The sequence below is a fragment of the Cyphomyrmex costatus genome, unplaced genomic scaffold (genome assembly GCF_001594065.2).
Source record: "Cyphomyrmex costatus isolate MS0001 unplaced genomic scaffold, Ccosl1.0 scaffold336, whole genome shotgun sequence".
Taxonomy (NCBI): Eukaryota; Metazoa; Arthropoda; class Insecta; order Hymenoptera; family Formicidae; genus Cyphomyrmex; species Cyphomyrmex costatus.
Genome location: NW_017277514.1, coordinates 1 through 21,117, shown reverse-complemented (window position 1 = coordinate 21,117; position 21,117 = coordinate 1). Strand labels below are relative to the sequence as shown.

At 37.6% G+C, this 21,117-nt stretch overlaps 1 protein-coding gene across 1 annotated transcript; it reads right to left on the bottom strand.

Annotated features, from left to right (window-relative positions):
- Nucleotides 1-17,460: 17,460 nt before the first annotated feature.
- LOC108776067 (potassium/sodium hyperpolarization-activated cyclic nucleotide-gated channel 1-like) lies at nt 17,461-19,687 on the bottom strand (the record flags this gene model as incomplete). Its single annotated transcript, XM_018542575.1, has 5 exons — nt 17,461-17,559; nt 17,975-18,121; nt 18,229-18,295; nt 18,983-19,101; nt 19,613-19,687. Coding segments are annotated over 5 exons (507 nt in total), but the record flags the coding sequence as incomplete, so codon positions are not given.
- Between the last annotated feature and the right edge of the window lie 1,430 nt (nt 19,688-21,117).

The window sequence follows — 21,117 nt, the reverse complement described above, 5'->3', positions numbered from 1 at the left end:
ATAAAGCTTCAAACGATCTGGTCCAAATATACCGGTGAAAGGTCGCTGGGTTATTTGAAACTTCTATATCCTTAATTACATATCTATCGCGATCTAGGACTGAATCTATAACATAAGGTCCTTTGTACTTAGGAGCTAGTTTCTGATTAACGCCAGTAATTGTTATAACATTCTTAATCACTACATGGTCGCCGACATTATACTCTGTGGGTTTCTTATGCTTCGCATCGTATAATCACTTATTATAATCTTGTAACGTACGTATTTTTTCAACAGCTTGTTCTCGAAGCTCGCTCCGATCTTTGTCTAAATCCTGAATTGTATAGAATATAGAATTGTATATTCTCTAAGGTTATCATCCGTAAAGCCGTATTGATCGCTACCAAACAATAATAAACTTGATGTTGTTCCTATCGCCTTATGCGTCGTATTATTTACTGAAAATTGGCTCTTAGCCATGAAATCAGTCCATTTCCCTTCTGACGATAATTTGGAAAGGATGAAGCGCAGGAAACGGTTGACCCGTTCTACCTGTCCGTTACTCTGAGGGCTAGCAGTTGCCACTTTAACATGTTCAACATTTAATGGCTTTAAATAATTAGCAAATTCGTCGGAGACTAAGGAACTACCACGATCAGAAACGATTCGCTTACATACTCCGAAATGACGAAAATATTCCTTTAAGCAGGCGATTACCTCTTTCGTTGCCGTTGATTTTACCGGATATATTATTACGTATTTTGTACAGGCGTCAATTACAATAAAGATGTGTTTGTACCCGTATCCTACTTTCTCAAGAGGACCATAATGGTCAATATGTAGCGTTTCAAACGGTCTAGTACCTTTATTGTATATGTGAAGTTTACCCTCGGTTCTACCTGTGGGCACGGAATATGCTAAACACTTAACGCAATTTAAAATATAATCTTTCACACCGGCACGCATTCCAGAAAACTAGTAAGTTCTACTAATTAGATCGATTGTTTTTTCTGGTTCGACGTGGCCTACTTCGTCGTGACAGATGCGTATCACTTCTTGTGTCATTGCAACAGTAACATAAAACAGAATCTCATCATTGTGCTTCCTAAATACAATTCCATTGCGTAGCTCAAATTTACTACTTTCACTAATCTCTAATTCCTGTTGAATTTTTCTGATAACTGGGTCTTGTATTTGTCTATACACTAATACCTCATCGAATGAAAGCGGCCCCATTACTAAGATGTTGCGACTTAACGCATCTACATGTCGCATGCGATCACACGTACGGTGTTCAATCGTATAGTTATAATCTTGTAACATCATGCACGATCTACTAATGCGCGGATTTACGTTCTTTTTACGCAAAACTAATTGCACTGCACTGCAATCGATTATCACTACGAAAGATATTTCCTGAAGATAGACCCGAAATTTTTCAAGAGCGTAAACAATGGCTAACGTTTCAAGCTCGTAGCTATGATAACGACTTTCGGTAGCTGTAGTTCGTCGACTATAATACATAATAGGATGCATTTGACCGTCTTGCTGGCGTTGTAGTAACACAGCACCATAACCATAAGAGTTGGCATCAGTATGCAATTCAGTATGTGCTCTAGGATTATACAAAGCCAACACGGGACGATTAGACAATTTTTCTCGCAACGTCTCAAACGCGTATAACTCATTCTTTCCAAATGTAAAGGGTACATTTTTCTTGAGATCATGCAAAGGTTTTGCAATTCGTGCATAATTTGTGATAAATTTGCGGAAATATCCGGTCAAACCTAAGAAGCTTTGTAATTGTCCTACGGTTTGGGGATGCGGAAACTTTCGGATAGCTTCTACTTTTAATTCGTTTAACGTAATACCGTTCTCAGAGATATTTTAACCAAGATACACTATCTGGCGTTTTAAAAATCGACATTTACTAAGGTTCAATTCTAAGTCGTACCGAGCTAGCAAATACAAAACTTCTTCAAGGATTGTTACATTTTCTTCAATCGTAGCTGTTGCGATCATAATATCATCAAGGTATAACTGTATTTTCCTCGCATCTAATAAAGGCTTAAGTACCATATTGATACATCGCTGGAATGCAGCAGGAGCATTAGCCAAACCGAAAGAAAGTCTCAAATATTCGTACTGGCCATCCGGCGTAACAAATAAAGTGAACTTCACCGAACTTTCATCTATTCGAATATGATGGAATCCGTCCTTTAAATCAAGACTCGTAAAGTATGACTTACCAGCTAATTGATCAATTAAATCTATTAACGGAAGAGGATATCTATCCTTAACTGTAATTTATAGTCAACGCACATTCGGCACTTTCCATCTTTCTTATTGACGAGGACGATCGGACTACAAAAATTAGAATTACTGGGCCTTATAATCTCCCTCTGCAGCAATCCATCGACGATACTCCTCACTTTCTCTCGCTCGTGCCATGAAAGACGTCTAGGTGTAAAATAAAATAACTTATTCTCGTCAGTTAATTGCATCCCAAACTTATAGGGGAGCTCCTCAATTTTGCCTTTAGAGCAAAGGTGAGTATTTAGTAAACTTAATAATCTCTCTTTAACATCATAAGACAACGATACATCTAAATTATCAAAAACAATGTTTATAACGAACTCGCTTGTTCAACAACTTCAATATTTAATACATCTTCCACAATATCATTGTGCGTTATCTGCAAAGATTCATCTAATGTAACTGATATACCGGGCATGCGTATAAATTCGCGACCTAACAAAGCGTCATACGTCGTAGTTGAATCCGGAACGATAGCAAATTTTACAGAAAGCATGTGATCAGGCAACAAATGTAATCGGATTTTAGTCGTAATTGTCCCTAAAATACGTAAAGGTGATTTATTTATGCCTCCATAATTAACATTAGATTCATCTTGAGTTAATTTATCATCATTAAAATAATTCAAGTACGCGCTTTCACTCATAATGTTTATCGCACAACTAGAGTCTACTAATGCTTCTAAATAATACTGATTTTCAAAGCCTCTAGCAAATAACACTCCCTGGTGGGGTTGATCAATGGTTCCTAGGCTGGTGATCCACGGTCTTCTCGCTCGCAGGATTGACGTTCTCATGACATTCCACTACAGGCTTTTCCACAAGCGCCATTGTGTTGCTCGCGCCACTCGCGTTGTTATCTCCTTTACTTCCTTGCTTGGACTCTTTTTTCGTCGGACAGTTCTTGAATTGATGATCCATTTTCCCGTAATTAAAGCAAGAACCCTTTTCTCGCTTTGGCTTGGGGCATAAAGCAGAAAGGTGCCCTTCCTGATTGCAATTATAACATTTTGCCGATGCACTTCGTCGGTCCGAGGCTTCTTTGTGATCGGCTTCAAACTTTGATCTCGTAGAAGGAAAAATACTCTTCTTACCATCAGTTTGCAACGTAATATTCTCAAAAGCTTCGAGTAATAAATTGAGTGACTTAAATCGCTGCATTCGCGCGTGATCCCGCAGTCGCATATTCGGAATACCCTCTATAATGTATTCAACGAGCTCATCTTCTTCAAGGGACAGTCGATTCCCGAGAACGATCTTATCATGGTGATATTCGCGGTACGCTTCACCAACTTTCCATTTTCTCTCTTCAAATTTATGTCTTAATGCAAACTTGTCAAGTCGATGACCAAACATCCTTTTCATTTCTTCAAGTAGGCTTTCGGCATCCAACTCGATAAATTCTGCTTTAGAATGTAACCAAATTGTCGCTTTACCTTTTACCTTAGAACCAATCAGCAGCTTCGTCGAGTTGTCATCAAGATCATACATAACTCGCAGCTTCCTAACCTCTTTTTCCCATACCGAGAAAGTGTCTTCTGTTCCATGAAACTCGGCCAAATAATCACCGATCGACTTCAACGTAGTATTCCTAACAACATTTCCGGATGCTTCCGTACGAGGGGTTTATCTTAATATCTCGTTTTCTCTTCTTGCAATCGAGTTCTCTCTGCATTAACTCTCTCTCACGACACATAAATTCTAATTCTCTTGAAAGAGATTCAGGCTCGCTCGAATGTGGATGAGCCTGACAGGCGGATGCCTCTAACGATGAAATACCTGCGGTATACGTAACATTCGGGGGTTCCCCGCTAACCTCTGCGCCTCTGTTCTGCATAATGAGAAGCCATTTTTCCCGCGTAAGGGCTGCATCTAACCTCGCCACTAATTCCGTCTTCGTGCCAGACGTACTGAGGTTGAAGGACTTCAGCATGTCCTTGAGCTAATTGTTCGTAAAGTCGAGCGCATCCATGTCGACAACTTAAGAGTCCGTAATATAAGATCTTCGCACACTCGCGATATCTTTTACACACACGCCGATTCTCCCTGAGCAATCCACAACGTAATCGTAAACAAATCGTAAAACGTGGATTCTTCCTGAGCAATCCACCACGTAATCGTAAATAAATCGTAAACGTGGACTCTCCCTGAGCAATCCACAACGTAATCGTAAACAAATCGTAAAGTCTCGGATTCTGCCTCTGCACGTGGATCCTCTCGAATATCCGTATATATCCCACTTCTGAACTGTGAGAGGATCGTCAGGATAGCCAGGCAGAGCAACAGAAAAGTAAAGGTGTTAAAAGATATATATTCTTAAAAAGAGTTCTTAAAACGGTTACACGTCTTTTTCAAAGAGCAACTGTAATCTCACTGCTCGCTTGCGCAACAACGCGGCGCACACGTCGACTCGCCGCTATAGCTAAAGAAGTATGTTCGGGAAAAACCGGGAGCGCGACAAATCGCGAGACGCCATCTTAACTGCCGCTTAGTTCAAATTTCTCTTTTACAATTTCGACATAACTGTTACATTCTTTGAATACATATTCGCATACATTGATAACGTTTGATAATGCGTCTATTGTTACAGTGTCAGGAATTGCCGTATCTTACATAAAGGATGGTACACTTTTTAAAAGTTCAGCTCGCATTTTATAAATCTTTTTCGATGGACCTAATTGCACAAAAGATTTAATAAATTTGAACGCATCTGTTGTGGCTGTATCTACAGTTTCTTTAAATTTTTCGTACATGCAAGCGGCGGCCATAATTTGCTATCAAAACCACATGTGTTTTTAACAATAATACTATTTGATCCTATTTTTAAAATCGGAGAAATGTTACCATTTTGTAATATACCTAGCATAACATATTTTTTTATTAATATTAAATGTGTCCCAACCAGGACACACATCTAGATAAACATGTTTAGTTTTTTATCATTTTTATTTCGCCAGTTTTGTTCCGCCGCTAACTCACAAGGTTCTTCATCCGATTTATCGGAATTTACAGTAGAATTCACAGATGATTTTATATCTAATATTGGATTTGTTACAATACAATCTGTTGAAATTTGTTTTGAAATGTCATAATGCGTATTAATATTTGACGTTGATAGTGATATCGGTCTATTAATTTCTGACACGGCTAACTTTGCTTTACCAGAGAAAGACTGAATATGCAGCGTTAAAAATTTATCTATTCGCATCGATTGCGAATTATACTTTAATAATCTGTGTTTGATATCATTAAATTCAGATTCAACTGCAGATGAACTTGTATTTACTTTGCCAAATCCAAAGGACCCCGCACACTCTTTATAGGAAATGGAGTTCCGTGGATTTCGCTATAACTTTGCCAATTTGCTATTTAAGTCATACTGATGAAAAGTTATCATGACCACAACTTAATCCTATGAGCCATTTTCAATGTATAGTCGCTCAAATGTCTGTAATAGTACGATTTTCTATATACATCTTAGGTAGCAAGATATCATTACTCCAGAGTATAATGGAAAATATGGGAACAAATACTTAATTTTTTTTGCCATTGCTGGACAATAATATGGATTTATGTCTACACCCTAGAGAGCATTACGCAACTCTTTCATGCAACTATCGAAGAATGAATAAACCCACATAATTGCATTCTTATCTGAATGAGTTCCTCATTATTTTGATTTATATCTCCTTGATTAACGTCTGTCAATAATAAATCCAATTCGTCTACATCGCAACCAATCTCAGTTCCCCGATCGGTTATTTCATCTATCTCAGGAACTCTCCTAATTTTATTACATAATAAAATTCGATATTTCTCAGCTAAAGTATCTTGCTGATTCGTGTCTTTTCCAACATTTTCACTTGTACAAAGGATAATCACAGCACGCACCGTTTGTTGTAAGTCAGTGAAATCTGTTGTTCTTGTTAATAAACACATTATCATTATATAAAATGTTCTAACCTTAGGATTAACAGATGTAAAAATTTTCCAACTACTTACAAATCTGACGTAATGTGAAATATCTAAACGCAAAAAGAATGTTGGCATTCTAACGGACTTATTTGTAATTGACAAGAAACATATTGATAAGTATTCCTTTAAATCATTGCAACTACCAGATGCTCTCACAATAGCACCCATTAAGGCCCTATCAAAGTCGCAAACTACCTGTTGTGGACGTGGAAAATTTGTTTTGTGCAAACTACCGATTCGATATTTCCAATAGCCAATAAAGAATCGCATTTGTATGTTACGCAGCGCTTAACATTTGAAATACTGGCATTTTTGCAGATGGTGTTTCGCATACAATTTGATACAAATATATATGATTTGACAATTCTCCATTTGGCAATTTCAATTTTTTTACTAATTGTAAGGATCCAGTCGCATCTATTGAAATATAAGTTGGATATTGCATATAGATTGTTATTTGTTCTAATGTCCAATAGTGTACAAAAAATGGGTCTAATGAGATAGAATGAATTGTACCCGCACGTAATTCATACTTCATTCTTAGAATATTTTTTACAGGATCTATTTCGTGCTTTGCGCCTAATAAATTAATATCTTGCGTTTTTTGTTTAGCTTTCCGCAAAACACTATTACTAGGTAAATGTGGAGGTTCCGGATCACCGAAGTCCATAAGTTTATCTGCTTCCACTCTGCGCCACCGACAAGGTAATTCGTGGTTTTCTGCCAGTACTTTGGATACCAATACCCTTCTTTGTCCTTTCAGCTGATGTTTTCTTTCATGTCTTACGGATTTATTAAAATTACTAACCTTGCATTCCATAACTACATCGGCCTTAGGCGAAGGCTTGTTAATAACGTGGCTTACAAAGATACAGTGGCATTCTTTACATGACCCTTTAACGGTAAGGTATATACCAGTTTCCGAAACTTTGGAATTTTTAAAAACAAGCGCGCAAGGCAATTTGATTGCTTTATGAACGGCTGCATATATTTTGTCTGTTCAAATTTTACGCTGTAATGTACAATAAGTCCGAGAACCCTGTTTTTTATCAAAATATATTTGTTCCTCCGGAGACATGCTAATCCAATCTTTATTCAAAAATGTAACAGTAAATTCGAGAGCTTTATCGCATGTAGAAGTTTCAAAAGAAGATGTGCTGCTTTCTAAAAACATCAATTTTGAAATATCTTGTAACCGTACTTTTGAGTGTCGGCACAACTTCGTCGCATCCTCCAAAAGAAATCTAATTATGCGAAAGCTCTTAGTTAGAATACAAAATACTTAAAGGAGCAATAGTGCGGTTCTTCATTAATTCTTTCGTGATTCGAGAATTTACAGTAGTTGACAAGTTACTTTACTCAGCAAAGATCTTAATCGCTATCAAAAATTCGTTGGGCGCCAGGCACGAGAGAGCGTGCCACTCTTCGCACAAATCGTTAGATAAATTGCTCGGACAAGAAATTAAAGATTACGCGGATTCTCGCGACGGAACTAAACAACTAGCTCAGCCAACGGAATTGGCAGAGGGGAGTGGTTCGCGGTTAGCGGGGAAATTGTCGGAGAACGATGGAGAGGCTGAAATAAATGCACCAGAATTAATAATAACAATAAAGAGAAATCGATATATTTGATAGAGACTGTACAAAAGTGTTCGAAAGAAAGTAGATACGTTACAGTGTTGACCTTCCGCGCTCTGGTATGCGGCGCAATAACAATAAACCGACTACTAACTGGCCGTCGACAACAGGAAGGAAATTCGGTAATACTTCGCCGAGCAGAAATATGCGACCAAATCTAGATCTTATTATGTTAACAATAATTACTTCGTGAACAATTAGAACATACGATTTTACATTAGACGGCAACGGTTCTCCAATGCGCAATAACGCCAGTCTCGACTTTAAAGAATTCTCAATAACTAACAATTACACAAGTGACTTGGCGGTAACGAGGGCGAGCAACTACACTATTATACATTCTCAAATTAGAGCATCTCATCGGAAGGCACGTATTCACGGCAACACTGACTCGAAACGCCTATAGGCGACCGATCCGGTATCGGCAACGAAAAATCGGAGTAACGCCTAACGTGTGTCCCGCTCAAGACGCATGTCATCTACCGCAATTGGTGGTTTTACACAAATTATAAGATAACGCTCGCCTCACCACGTAACGATCCCTCGTTGATCCTTCAGAGGAAAACCTCCGCCTCTAAATTTCTCGGCAACGGTAGACAGCATTCTCAGTTCCCGAAAGCTCCGGAGATCCCGTGTCCTCTTTATAGAAACTCGATCACCGCGCAAGTGATAATCGGGAGCATTCGCGGATCCACGCAGGCCGCTAGACCCTCTCCTATCGGGCCGCTCCTTGTTCTAATTGGTCTGTTGGAGCCGCGCAACCCCGCGACCAATTACAGTGAGTCCTGCGGGTTGCGTATCCTTTGAGTGTTCGGCGCGCTTTTCCAAATTAGCTGGCCGAGGCTTTCCGTCTTGATCAGCGGTCTTCTATCGCTCTCCTCAGAAGTGGAGGCGGCTGCCGATGTTCGGGCCGTGCTGAGACGGTCCCTTATTACGTCTCTCTCCGAGTCGTCTGCAATAAAGGTGCGACAATCACCAAATAATATCAAAATTATCAGAGGTTACAAAACAATACGACCTGCGTGTGCCACGCTCCCCGAGGACACAATCGGGATCTCCTTCGGTGGCTTCTTGCTTCCTCGGCGGCATCTTCTTTCTTCCTTCCGTGAGTGAGGCGGCAACATTACACGGATTTAAAACAACCACCGCTCACGCTCTAATGTGACTAATAATCGTTCTTTAACAATCTAAAATTACTAAATATTTTATATAAAAGAATATACAAAACGAAACAAAAAAAAGATATAAATTTGGCACGCTCGCTTGTGCCCTCGCCCTCCGAGTTTAGAGGACACAGGATCTCCGTGCCAATGCACTTACGAGTGACGGACACGAAGTGTCACGTCACAATCTATATTGTGAAATTTTCTTACCTTATCTAAAATTTTAAATCTATCTCTGATAAATTTAAACCTATTACTAACATTTTTACTTGCAAACTGGCGTATACCATACCTAATACGCTAAAAAACTTCATAAAAATAGGCATTTATAAATTAGAATACACACACAACCAAAATGTGGTATATAAAATTTCCTGTGACAACTGTGATGCAAGTTATATTGGCCAGACCAAGAGACAATTGAAAACAAGAATACATGAACATTCTTCGGATATTAATAAAACTTCTTGTTACGTCCGGGTTTTCGTGCGTTTAACTGTTCGCGACGTCCCGAACGCGGTGCGAGTAGATAATCCGGAGTATATGAGTGGAGGGGATTATTGGGAAAGGAGAGGAACGATCAGAGCGCGAAGAGCGATAGTGTGCCGAGCGGAAGCACCAATCGTCTCTCGCCTCGATGAGTAGCCTTCATTGGGCAGTTTTGCCGCATGCAGAGATGGGCTTCATTGCAAATTAGTCGCGTACAGAATAAAAACGTATATATGTATTTTCTGACAGTTCTCCTAGTGGAGAGGAAAAAGATGGGATACTAGCGACATAATCGAATAGTGTAAAAGAATTATTTACATTTATTTACAAGTAAGAGAAAAAAAAACGGAGTCGCTGGAGGAGCAAAAAAGGGAGGCCGGCCCTCGTGGTGACGTAACATCAAGAGAAAGATAATGCACACTAAACAATCGTATTGACAATGGAGGCGGCAATTACAACTAATGAATAAACTAATACATGAATCAATGACCGCCCTGAAGGGGCTACCGGTGCCCTCAGATGTCACCGAGATTCATCATTTCGAGGAATCTTGGAGAAGAAAAAGAATGAAAAAGGAGAAAAGAAAAGGAAAAGAAAAATAGAAAAATTGAGGAGAGGAGGGTGAGTCTCCTACCACCATGGAGTGGTGGTCGTCCGCGCGATGGCCGGGATTAAGTCGTCGTCGCTCACGATCAGGAGCTTGAGAAAGCGCTGCTCCCTTGGCACGGCCGCGATCGAACGGACACGCGGCTTTTCTTTAACCGGCGGTGCCGGTGGAGGCCCCAGGTTACGCGTCGAAGTCGGGGCTTGACGTGCCACCGGCTGCGGCCGGGTGGGCTTCCTGATCGGCGCGTAGCAACCGGCGTCCGGAGGCTCCGGACGGGTCACGGTCGCGGCGGGCGCCGATGTGCGAGGCCGCGGAGCAGAACCGACGATCGGCTCAGTGGTCGACCTCGGAGGATCCGGAGGATCTGGATTGGACCCCGGTTGGGTCAAACTCCCCACACCGGGTGAGCTCCCACCAGAGTCTCTTCTTCTGGGTTCTTGCCCCGCTCTACGCCTTCGTCGGGTGCGGGGCATAACCTGCCGGATGCGAGAATAACATTATTGTCAGGAAAAGAGAAAAGAGAAAATGGAATAAATATTTAGGCTTATGGTTATTGATTGAGTGAACGTTAATTCGACATGGAGGTAAGGGGAGATAACAGCGCGAGGATCCACGCGTTGTCGCCGTCGGGCGGAATTCCGGTTAATGAATACGCGAGGAGTGCGAATTATAATCTACGGTTCTGCTGATACTTCGATCGCGACGACCAGCGAGTAGCACATAATAATACAAAAAAAGGGGACACGGAATTGAGCAACAGAATGAGGCAGCGCTCAACTCCGCTTGCTTGCAAATCGTTGAGGGGAGAATGCTACTCACCGGGAGAGAGCTATAGCGAAGATAATGTAATTAAAAGTAAGAAAATAGAGCGAAGCGATTCTTACGTCGCGAGGAATGTTAGTAGCGCGAGAATTTACGCGAGTGCCGTCGTCGAGCGGAATCTCGGACAACGCGAATGCGCGAAGAGTGCGAATTATAATCTACGGTTCTGCTGATACTTCGATCGCGACGGCCAGCGAATAGCATAAAAAAAAAACGGGGCACGGAAGTGAGCAACAGAATGAGGCAGCGCTCAACTCCGCTTGCTTGCAAATCGTTGAGGGGAGATGCTACTCACTGGGGGAGGAAGGAATTAATTAGACGACACGACACACAGAGAAAAAAAAAACGATGATCCATCATTGTTCACTTGATAACATATAATTTTATTAATGTAACACATGAATAACTCAAAATAAATGAGAGAAAGAGATCCGCGAATTCGCGAATTAATAACCCAGGCGAAAAGGAAAAAAAAAGAACAAGAAACTCAAAATTACGAAAATGAGTAATCGCTTTGATACGTGTTCGAATAATTAACCGATTCGGCACTACGCACGATAAAGGCACAAATTGCAAGAATGTAAAACTTTGGAACGCTGGCAGGACGCGCACTACTTTGATTATACTATTAATTAACAAATTTTGTACACTTACGCTCGCGTTCCTACGACCCCGGTTCTTAACAATGATATCTCGAAATATCTCGCGATCGGTTTTACGCCGTGAAAATACACTCTAATATCGATCTGTCGCACAAGATTTACAATACGAATGACTCTACGATTTCGCTCAAGAAGGACCTTATATCGCTATTAGAAATAGAACAATAATGAACAGGAGCGCCTGATTTCGCTCGATTATATAGGACCAGCTTGGTGGCCGCGGTGTGTGGAAATGCCGAATTTCCTCGAAAAATGGGTAATAAATCACTTTCGCAATTATTAAATATCTCATTAACCGATGAGCGCATCGCTTTGATATTTGGTACCATTTTAATTCGTATTTATGGAAAACATAGTATCGAGGCGGTTTCTCGTTAGCAAGCGTGGAGGCGCAATGGTAAGGCCGCATACCGAATTTTAGTTTTTCATTACAGCTTTTCGCCCTATCTGTCAACTCGGATCAGGGAGTATCGCGCGATGCGCAGTTAATCCGTATTCTCGTTACGCTTGTCCATCGCATTAGTGATTTTGGCAGAAAAGGCCGATTCAGTTAAGATAGCGCGGTATAGTTTTGTGTGAAATGCGCTAGTCAGCATCGTCATGCTCTAAACTGTATCGTGACATTAATTAAACCTCGGCAATTATAACTAATTAGTCGGCGTGAGGCGCCCGGGAGGTGGTGCCCTCGCGTAAGTGCGGCGCTACTAGGAGTTAATGCAGGTACGCAGGCGAAACGTACGGCGCGATAATAATGGGTGCGAGAGAGATAGAGGCTTCAGGGGCGAAAATTAAATCAAAAAAGAGGCCGGACGTAACACTTCTAAGTCTCCATCCATAAAATCTTATCATAGAATAGAAAAAAATCATGATTTTAATTGGAGTAAAGTTGAAATTTTAGATATGGAACCGTCTTATAAGGAAAGATTGATATCCGAAATGGTTCATATAAAGAAACAAACACATGGCATAAATTAACAAAATGATACCGAGTCATTGCCAGATTGTTATACTAACATGATACATTCTCTTTCCACCTCTTAATTTTTTCCCTTCCTCTGTCCTTTCTTGAGGTCTCTGCCTACTCATTTCTTATTTTTATTTCAAGTAGTACAGTCGATTTTTATAACTGTAAATTAGACTATTTTATTTTATTTTATTTCAATACTGGATCTAAACATACTGGATTTTTATACTGGACTATACATTTTTTATTACATTTTTGTTAAGGTAACAATATATACAATTTACTTCTTCATAATTAAGTTTTTAAATTCATACTTTTTTGTCAATAGATTTATATAACTCATGCGAAACTAATCACTAAGGAAGATCCATATTCAATTATACACATTTAATTTTATGTTTATGACTCGTTAATTATTCAATTATACACATTTAATTTTATATTTGTGACTCGTTAATTTTATTATAATTATACACATGTAATTTTATTATTGTTGATTCGTTAATTCTATTATGCACACTTAATTTTAAATTTAACATTGCAAATGACCCGATCGGTGTCGAAACGTATGTGCGAATTCTTACTTGCGAATTTTACTCTGTTTGTTTTAATGTATTACGATTTTGAGTTAATTACATTTATATATTTTTTTAAAAAATTATTGGCTCTTTTCTCTTATTTTTAATCAATTTGTTTTATACTTGTTGAGTCTTCTATTAATTTATTTTAAATCTATATTTTATCATCATATAAATATATTTTGATTTAATATCATTTTTAAAGCTGTACTTATCTTTGCGTATATTTCATTACTGGGTATCACAGGCTCGCCATGTTCGTATAATAAGTCCCTATAATCTGATGATAGAATGACGTCCAACAAACGTTCGACGTGTTTAGCCATTGTTACTGTAATATGATATACGGGAAAATATGAATAATGCAATTACTATATATAATAAATATTAATAAGATAAGATGAAAAGAAGTCAGAATGGTTCGAAAACACTGTTTTCAATTATAATAGGTGATATATGGCTCTATTGTAGTTACCGAGATCTTCTACTTCTTCTTCTGATACTTATTGCCTTACCTATGGGACATCGATGTGTACAGACAGCAGCAAAGGGAAATCACCGAGATATCTTCACTTGTTGCTTCCAAGAAATAATACATTTGGATGATACCAGATCCTACACGTGTGCTTTGTTTGTCAGTTGTTAAAAACACGCGTGACGGATACAAAACTGTCGGTAATTTGACAAATCGGAATAAGTCTGTTCATTATACATGCACGTGTGCACTCAGAACTAAAGTCACTAGATTTATAAAGTACAGCAATTTTGCATACTTTATTTGTGAAAATGCAGCCGTTGAGTATGTAAATTAATATTTTTTAGTTGTAATTTATTTATTTATAATCAAAAGAATATATAGGAATGCTTAAAATTGATATGTTCTTTAGTTTAATACGGATTTATTTGTTATAGAAGTTTTGTGCATAAAAGTGCACGAAGGGTACGTGTAAGTACAGTTCAGGGGGCTTATTACGGTATTTGTGACGAAAATGAAAATTACAAAAATGAGCAAATTTACTAGATGTTAACCAGTGAAGTTATAAATATTCAAGTAAATTCAATCACTTTTGTAATTTTCACTCCGTCAAAAAAACCGTAATAAATCCCCAGAACTGTTCGGGAACACGAAAGTACACGTCACACGTGGGATCACTGCGTGACCCAATGTGTATGTTGGTGTACTTCAAATCGTGTACTATGTGCACTTCGGTCATTTTGACGAAACATTTCTGAAGTGAATTGCGGTACTCTATAAATCTAGTGACTTTACTCAGAACTAAAATATGGCGCCCACTATCGGTAAATGATAGAGTGGGAATATATAGAAAGTGGCGCCAAAGAATATGCCTAATGTAGATTGGTTCCATTATTTATAGATAAATCCGTTAATTAGAAGAAGATGGACGTTAGAAAAAAAGGTTAGAAGGAAGAATTACGTCAGAAATGACATAAGAAATATATAATGGAAATGGCGACTTCCAGCTAATTGGCGCCACATTCTATATACCTACTCTCCTAAATGACAAATTATCTCTGTTTAAAGTCACTAGATAACAAAGTACCACGAACTGCCGCCATTTTTACTCCATGACGCAGTTATTCAAAACCTATGTATGAATGTATTGTAAGGGAAAGTAAAATCATATAAATATTAGATATATAAATTTTATTGATCAACATCAAACAGATTGTGGCATGGTAAAACGCTCGTTGGATAATCATATTTAAAATGGTTTCTATAAAATCAGTAATTTTAAATTTATTAGAAAATAAATTATTATAATAATAAAACTACTAAGTTTATAGAAACCATATGTTCTCTCTCTCAATGTATCTGTCTCTCCTTTTCATTCTCTCTAAAACTCTTCCATATACACAAAAAATAACTCCACGGTAATTTCGTAGCAGTAAATGTAGATTTTTTGGATCTTTGGAAGAATCAATAGCGTTAAACGGTTCGTACGGCAGAACTAGGTTTCTTACGGCCAGAACAACTCAGAACAAAAAGCACTCCATTGAAACAAGAAAGGAAGTGCAGGTTTACTCTTGATGGTGGCGACGAAAATCGTACCTTTTTGCGATTTTTGGAAGAACCAGTAGCGGTGGAGGGTTGTCCTTTTGGAACAATGTTTCTTAGGGCGAGAACAACTCAGAACAAAAAGCACTCCATTGGAACAAGAAAGGAAGTGCAGGTTTATTCTTGATGGTGGCGACGAAAATCGTACTTTTTTGTGATATTTGGAAGAACCAGTAGCGGTGGAGGGTTGTCCTTTTGGAACAATGTTTCTTAGGGCGAGAACAACTCAGAACAAAAAGCACTCTATTGGAATAAGAAAGGAAGTGCAGGTTTACTCTTGATGGCGGCGGCGAAAATCGTAGTTTTTACGATTTTTGGAAGAACCAGTAGCGGTGGAGGGTTGTCCTTTTGGAACAATGTTTGTAACAACTGGAACAATCTACAGCGATATTGTATCTTTCGATTATAAAAAAAAGGGTTGCCGGATAAGAAAATGTTTTTTCGATTTTCGTGATTTCTGTTCAACTTATGGAATTGTCCATTTGGAACAATGTTTGGAACAACTAGAACAATCTGTAGCGATGTTGAACTGTTCGATTTTTCAAAAAAGGGGTGCTACTATAGAAAATCTTTTTTTCCGTTTTATTGGAGAACCGTTTGTCATACGATAATGTTACTTTGGAACAATATAGAATAAATTGAGAACAATCTGGAACAAGTTTCAAAATTGTCATTTTATTGAAAAGGGGTGCTATCTTCACACACGTACGCACATCGGGCGTCTGCGTCCACGACGTCGTCACGCCACCAATATGCGCGTCAGGACGAACGAACGGGACATCCGAAATCGCGGGACCGCTAGGCGGATTTTGAGTAATCGCAAGGCACAGTCAAAGTCAGCAACACTTTTTTAAAAAAAATAATGGAAACAAGTACGCGACAAAGACGCGTCCGTCCAAGACGGGTGATGCAACAATTATATCCAGAGCTGCCATATTGTGGCTTGCGCTACCACTTGGTAGCGCGTGGTGGGGGAAGAGTGAGGGTAAATACGGCAGAGCTTCTAGATTCTTGCTTACGCTACCACTTGGTGGGGATAGCTATAACTATGACGCACCGCGCTCGGGCAAAGTCGTGCGCTACAAGATAGAAAGAGTACCCAGCCGGCACAAAATAGAAAAGTACCGACTATCCCTAGCTTAATCCTGCGCGTACCTTATGCGGTCAAAAATATTTTCATGACAATTTTAAACCTTCTTTACGTTTTTTTCGAGTTCAGTGTTTGTAGGAATAGACAACATTTGTTATACGCTTATTATCTTCGAGTTTATAGTGTCTATAGAAATAATTCTATAAATATAATAAGGAGAGAAAAACTTATTAAAAGAGAATACTGAGCAGTAATCAGAGCGTAACATTTCTATCGTAATAAACTGTAATGTAATATTGGAATATTTCGTTATGAACATTTTGTTTTTTATTGAAGATGTCCATCCGTTCGAGTATTATGTTAAAGTTGTTACAATTTGAATTGCGCTCGGATTACTGCGTCGTGTTTTTATGAATTTTTTTGAATATATGAATATTTAGGGTTCTCATTAGCCGTACTATTCTTGTTATTGGAAACTTTCGAGAGTTTTCTTTAATTGATTTGTTGAATATACGCTGGCTGCAAGATGCGTTTGTTACTTTCGAATTATTATTTAAATAAAGAAATTTGTGAAAAATATCACTACGTCGACTTGCCAACAGAGGTCTGTAGTTACTCGTCTGGGCCAGGCGTCTAAGGTAGGCTCCCACTACATTACCTTACTGATGAGTCTAGTAGTGGGAAGCCGGGACGAAACGCCAACTTGTGATATTCCTCACAATTCTTATTTTTCATAGATTTTAATTTATTTCTACTTTAATATTAAAATTTTAAGAATTTAATATGTCTTTCAACATATTATTAAGATTCAATTTTAGATGCTATAAGCATCAAAAATTGTGATATTACTACGGTAGTTGATTAGATTTGCGTTTTAAGTTCGACGGATGTTCGGCGCGCAACGGGGGGGAACTACTTACGTAGTATGTAATATTCACTCTTGAACATATCGTATATATTATCGCACTAATAACAGCGAATAGCTCTCATTAGCCGTACTATTCTTGTTATTGGAAACTTTTTATATTAATTGTGGTCGCATTGTATTATAATTAATGCTTCCTTTACCTCCTCTTCCTCTTCTACTGTCCCCTCGTCCTCTTATTCTACCATTTCCTCTTCTATCTCGGAGTTGGTGGAGGCTTGCAATTGTCCTCCGCACGTACCAAAGGCCTCTGGAGCGTCCACCGCTTCGATGAACTAAAAATGAAATTTGATCTGACCATTTAAATCGCTTGATCTTAAACTTTCTGACGGTAGTGTATACAGGGTGGGCCAATAACTCTGTCCACCTTGAATATCTCCGCTATTTTTAGAAATATGAAAATATTGTTATCACAAAAGTTGTAGGGCATCAAGAGAACTATAACATGTGCTAGTCATAATTTTTTTAGGTGGAGGCGCTTCGAAGATTTCAAGGTCAACTTCATTTTTTTAAATGGAATTATATGAATTTTTTCACTATATGATTCCTCTAATTATTCTGTACATAAAAGTATTAAGGTAGAGATATAAAAAAACCAATAGTTTACGAGATATTTTACATATTCCTTTGGTGCATATTGACATATAATGTTTAATAACTCGTGAACTATTGACTTTTTGATAATCGTACCTTAATGCTTTTGTGAACAGTATAATGAGATGAATTAATTGGTGTGAAGATTCTTACGTCAAAAGTGTTCGAAGTGATGTTCGGACTGATTGTCGCACATGCTGCATTAATTCGTTGCTTCATATTTTCCGGTGTGGTCGGCACTTCCTGGTATAAAATGTAAATATGTACATTTCTATGAATACGTACATTACTATGAATTGTACAATATGTCTAGAGGGATTTGTGGAACTTGGAGCTGAAACAAACATTACTCTAAGTTCAGTATCAGTAGATTTTTCAGAAGGTTCATGTAGTTTAGCTTCATGTAGTTTAGCTCGTCTGTGATTTTGGTTACAAGTTAATGTGAAAATGAAGTTTTCATTTGCTGAACAAGTAGATATGCTCCTCATTTATGGAGAAGCTCAGCAAAATTCAATAAGGGCGCAAGTATTGTACATTGAACGGTATCCAGATCGTATGCATCCTTCACATCGTACGTTTCAACGAATTTGTAAGAAATTAAGTACATCACTTCGAACACTTTTGACGTAAGAATCTTCACACCAATTAATTCACCTCATTATACTGTTCACAAAAGCATTAAGGTACGATTATCAAAAAGTCAATAGTTCACGAGTTATTAAACATTATATGTCAATATGCACCAAAGGAATATGTAAAATATCTCGTAAACTATTGGTTTTTTTATATCTCTACCTTAATACTTTTATGTACAGAATAATTAGAGGAATCATATAGTGAAAAAAATTCATATAATTCCATTTAAAAAAATGAAGTTGACCTTGAAATCTCCGAAGCGCCTCCACCTAAAAAAATTATGACTAGCACATGTTATAGTTCTCTTGATGCTCTACAACTTTTGTGATAACAATATTTTCATATCTCCAAAAATAGTGGAGATATTCAAGGTGGACAGAGTTATTGGCCCACCCTGTATATGAAATACCTCTTTGGCCCTGCTGTTGCAGCTCTTGCGGTTGCTGCTGCTACTGTTGCAGCTCTTACGGTTGCTGCTGCTGCTGCTGCTGTTGCAGCTCTTGCGGTTGCTGCTGCTGCTGTTGTTGCAGCTCTTGCGGTTGCTGCTGCTGTTGCTTCCGCAACAAATAATTACTTTGTTGCTGCAACTGCAACAGCAGTATTGCTTTTCTATCTAATCTTTTTTTTGATCTGCGTAATATAAAAATAATAATAAAGAAATAAATATGTAAAATAAAGAACATTAGAGTTCTATGAAAAGACATTTAACAATTTTTGTTTCTTATACAATATATCTATATATACCAATACAGGGTGTTCCAGTAACTCTGTTACGAGGCAATATCTCCGTTATCGTTAATGATATGCAAAAATGTCTAAGGAAGAAATTGGTTGGTTCGGATGGAGACATGTTTTGATCACCTTGGTTTACATCAATTCTATTTGTGCTGCCTCCCCTATTCTGAATAATTACCATACTTTTATATGCAGAATAATTAAAGGAATTATATTGTGTAACAAAAATTATACAATTCTATTTGAAAAAGTAGAAATGATCTTCATATCTTTTTGGAGCCTCCATCTATAAACAAAAAATAAGGTGACCAAAACATGCCTCCCTCCGACCAACCAATTCCATCCTTAAACATTTTCGTGTACCATTAATGATAACGGAGATATTGTCTTGTACAGAGTTACTGGAACACCCTGTATACCGGATGGTCCACTTAAATCCTACACAACACACAACATCTTGAATATTTCGTTTATTTTTGACAATACGAAAAAATGTTTCATATAAAAATGGAACGGTGTCGAGGGGTACACGTTTTAGTCACATTGTTTTTTTTCTAAATGGAAGCGTTAAAAAGATATGAAGATCACCTCCACTTTTTTAAATGGAATTATGTAATTTTTTTTAGATAACGTGATTCCTCTAATTATTTTGCATATAAAAGTATTAAGGTAGAGATCCTAAAAAAACAATAGTTTTCGAAATATTTTACACTTTATTTTGATACATATTGACACAAAATGTTAAATAACTCGTAAACTGTTGACTTTTTGATTATCGTACCTTAATACTTTTGTGAACAGAATAATGAGATAAATCAAATGGTGTAAAGAAAACACATAGTTGCGTATTTAAAAAATTATCCATTTTGTATACATATTTTTTTTAAAGCAACTATGTGTTTTCTTTACACCATTTGATTTATCTCATTATTCTGTTCACAAAAGTATTAAGGTACGACAATGAAAAAGTCGACAGTTTACAAGTTATTTAACATTTTGTGTCAATATGTATCAAAATAAAGTGTAAAATATTTCGAAAACTATTGGTTTTTTGGTATTTCTGCCTTAATACTTTTATATGCAAAATAATTAGAGGAATCACGTTATCTAAAAAAAATTACATAATTCCATTTAAAAAAGTGAAGGTGACCTTCATATCTTTTTAGCGCCTCCACTTAGAAAAAAAACAATGTGACTAAAACGTGTCCCCCTTGACACCGTTCCATTTTTATTTGAAACATTTTTTCGTATTGTCAAAAATAAACGAAATATTCAAGATGTGTGTGTAGGATTTAAGTGGACCACCCGGTATACATACATTTATTCAGGGAATGGAAGTAACTCGTTACTTGTAACAAAGTTACAGTTACAAGTTACTTTTTTGGTAACTTTACTGGTAACTGCGTTACTTTCTTTTTTTGGTAACTGTAACGGTAACGAGTTACATTTTTTGGGTAACGGTAACGAAATTTACAGTTACTTTTGTCGTTACTTTGCACACGATTGAACACGGTTCGATTGGATACATGCTATTTATAGCGCTTATCAATAAGACTTGAAAGCTCTTAGACATTCGGCCGTCATGATTCAGTAATTATTTTACACTTTTATCTTCTATGTAATACATAGGATATACAAATATTTCAGTTTGCTGAATATTTTAGAGGTTTTAGAATTACAAAATTGTGTTTAAAAAAATTAAAGAGTAAATTAAATAATAGTAAAATGAGAAGGGCTACGAACCCAAAAGCGAAACAGTTTAAAAGACGATGACAATAAATGTCGAAACGTCGTTTGTTTTTAATTGGAAAGTTACTTTTTAAAAGTAACTAGTTACAGTTACTCGTTACCGAGTAAAAAATGTAACT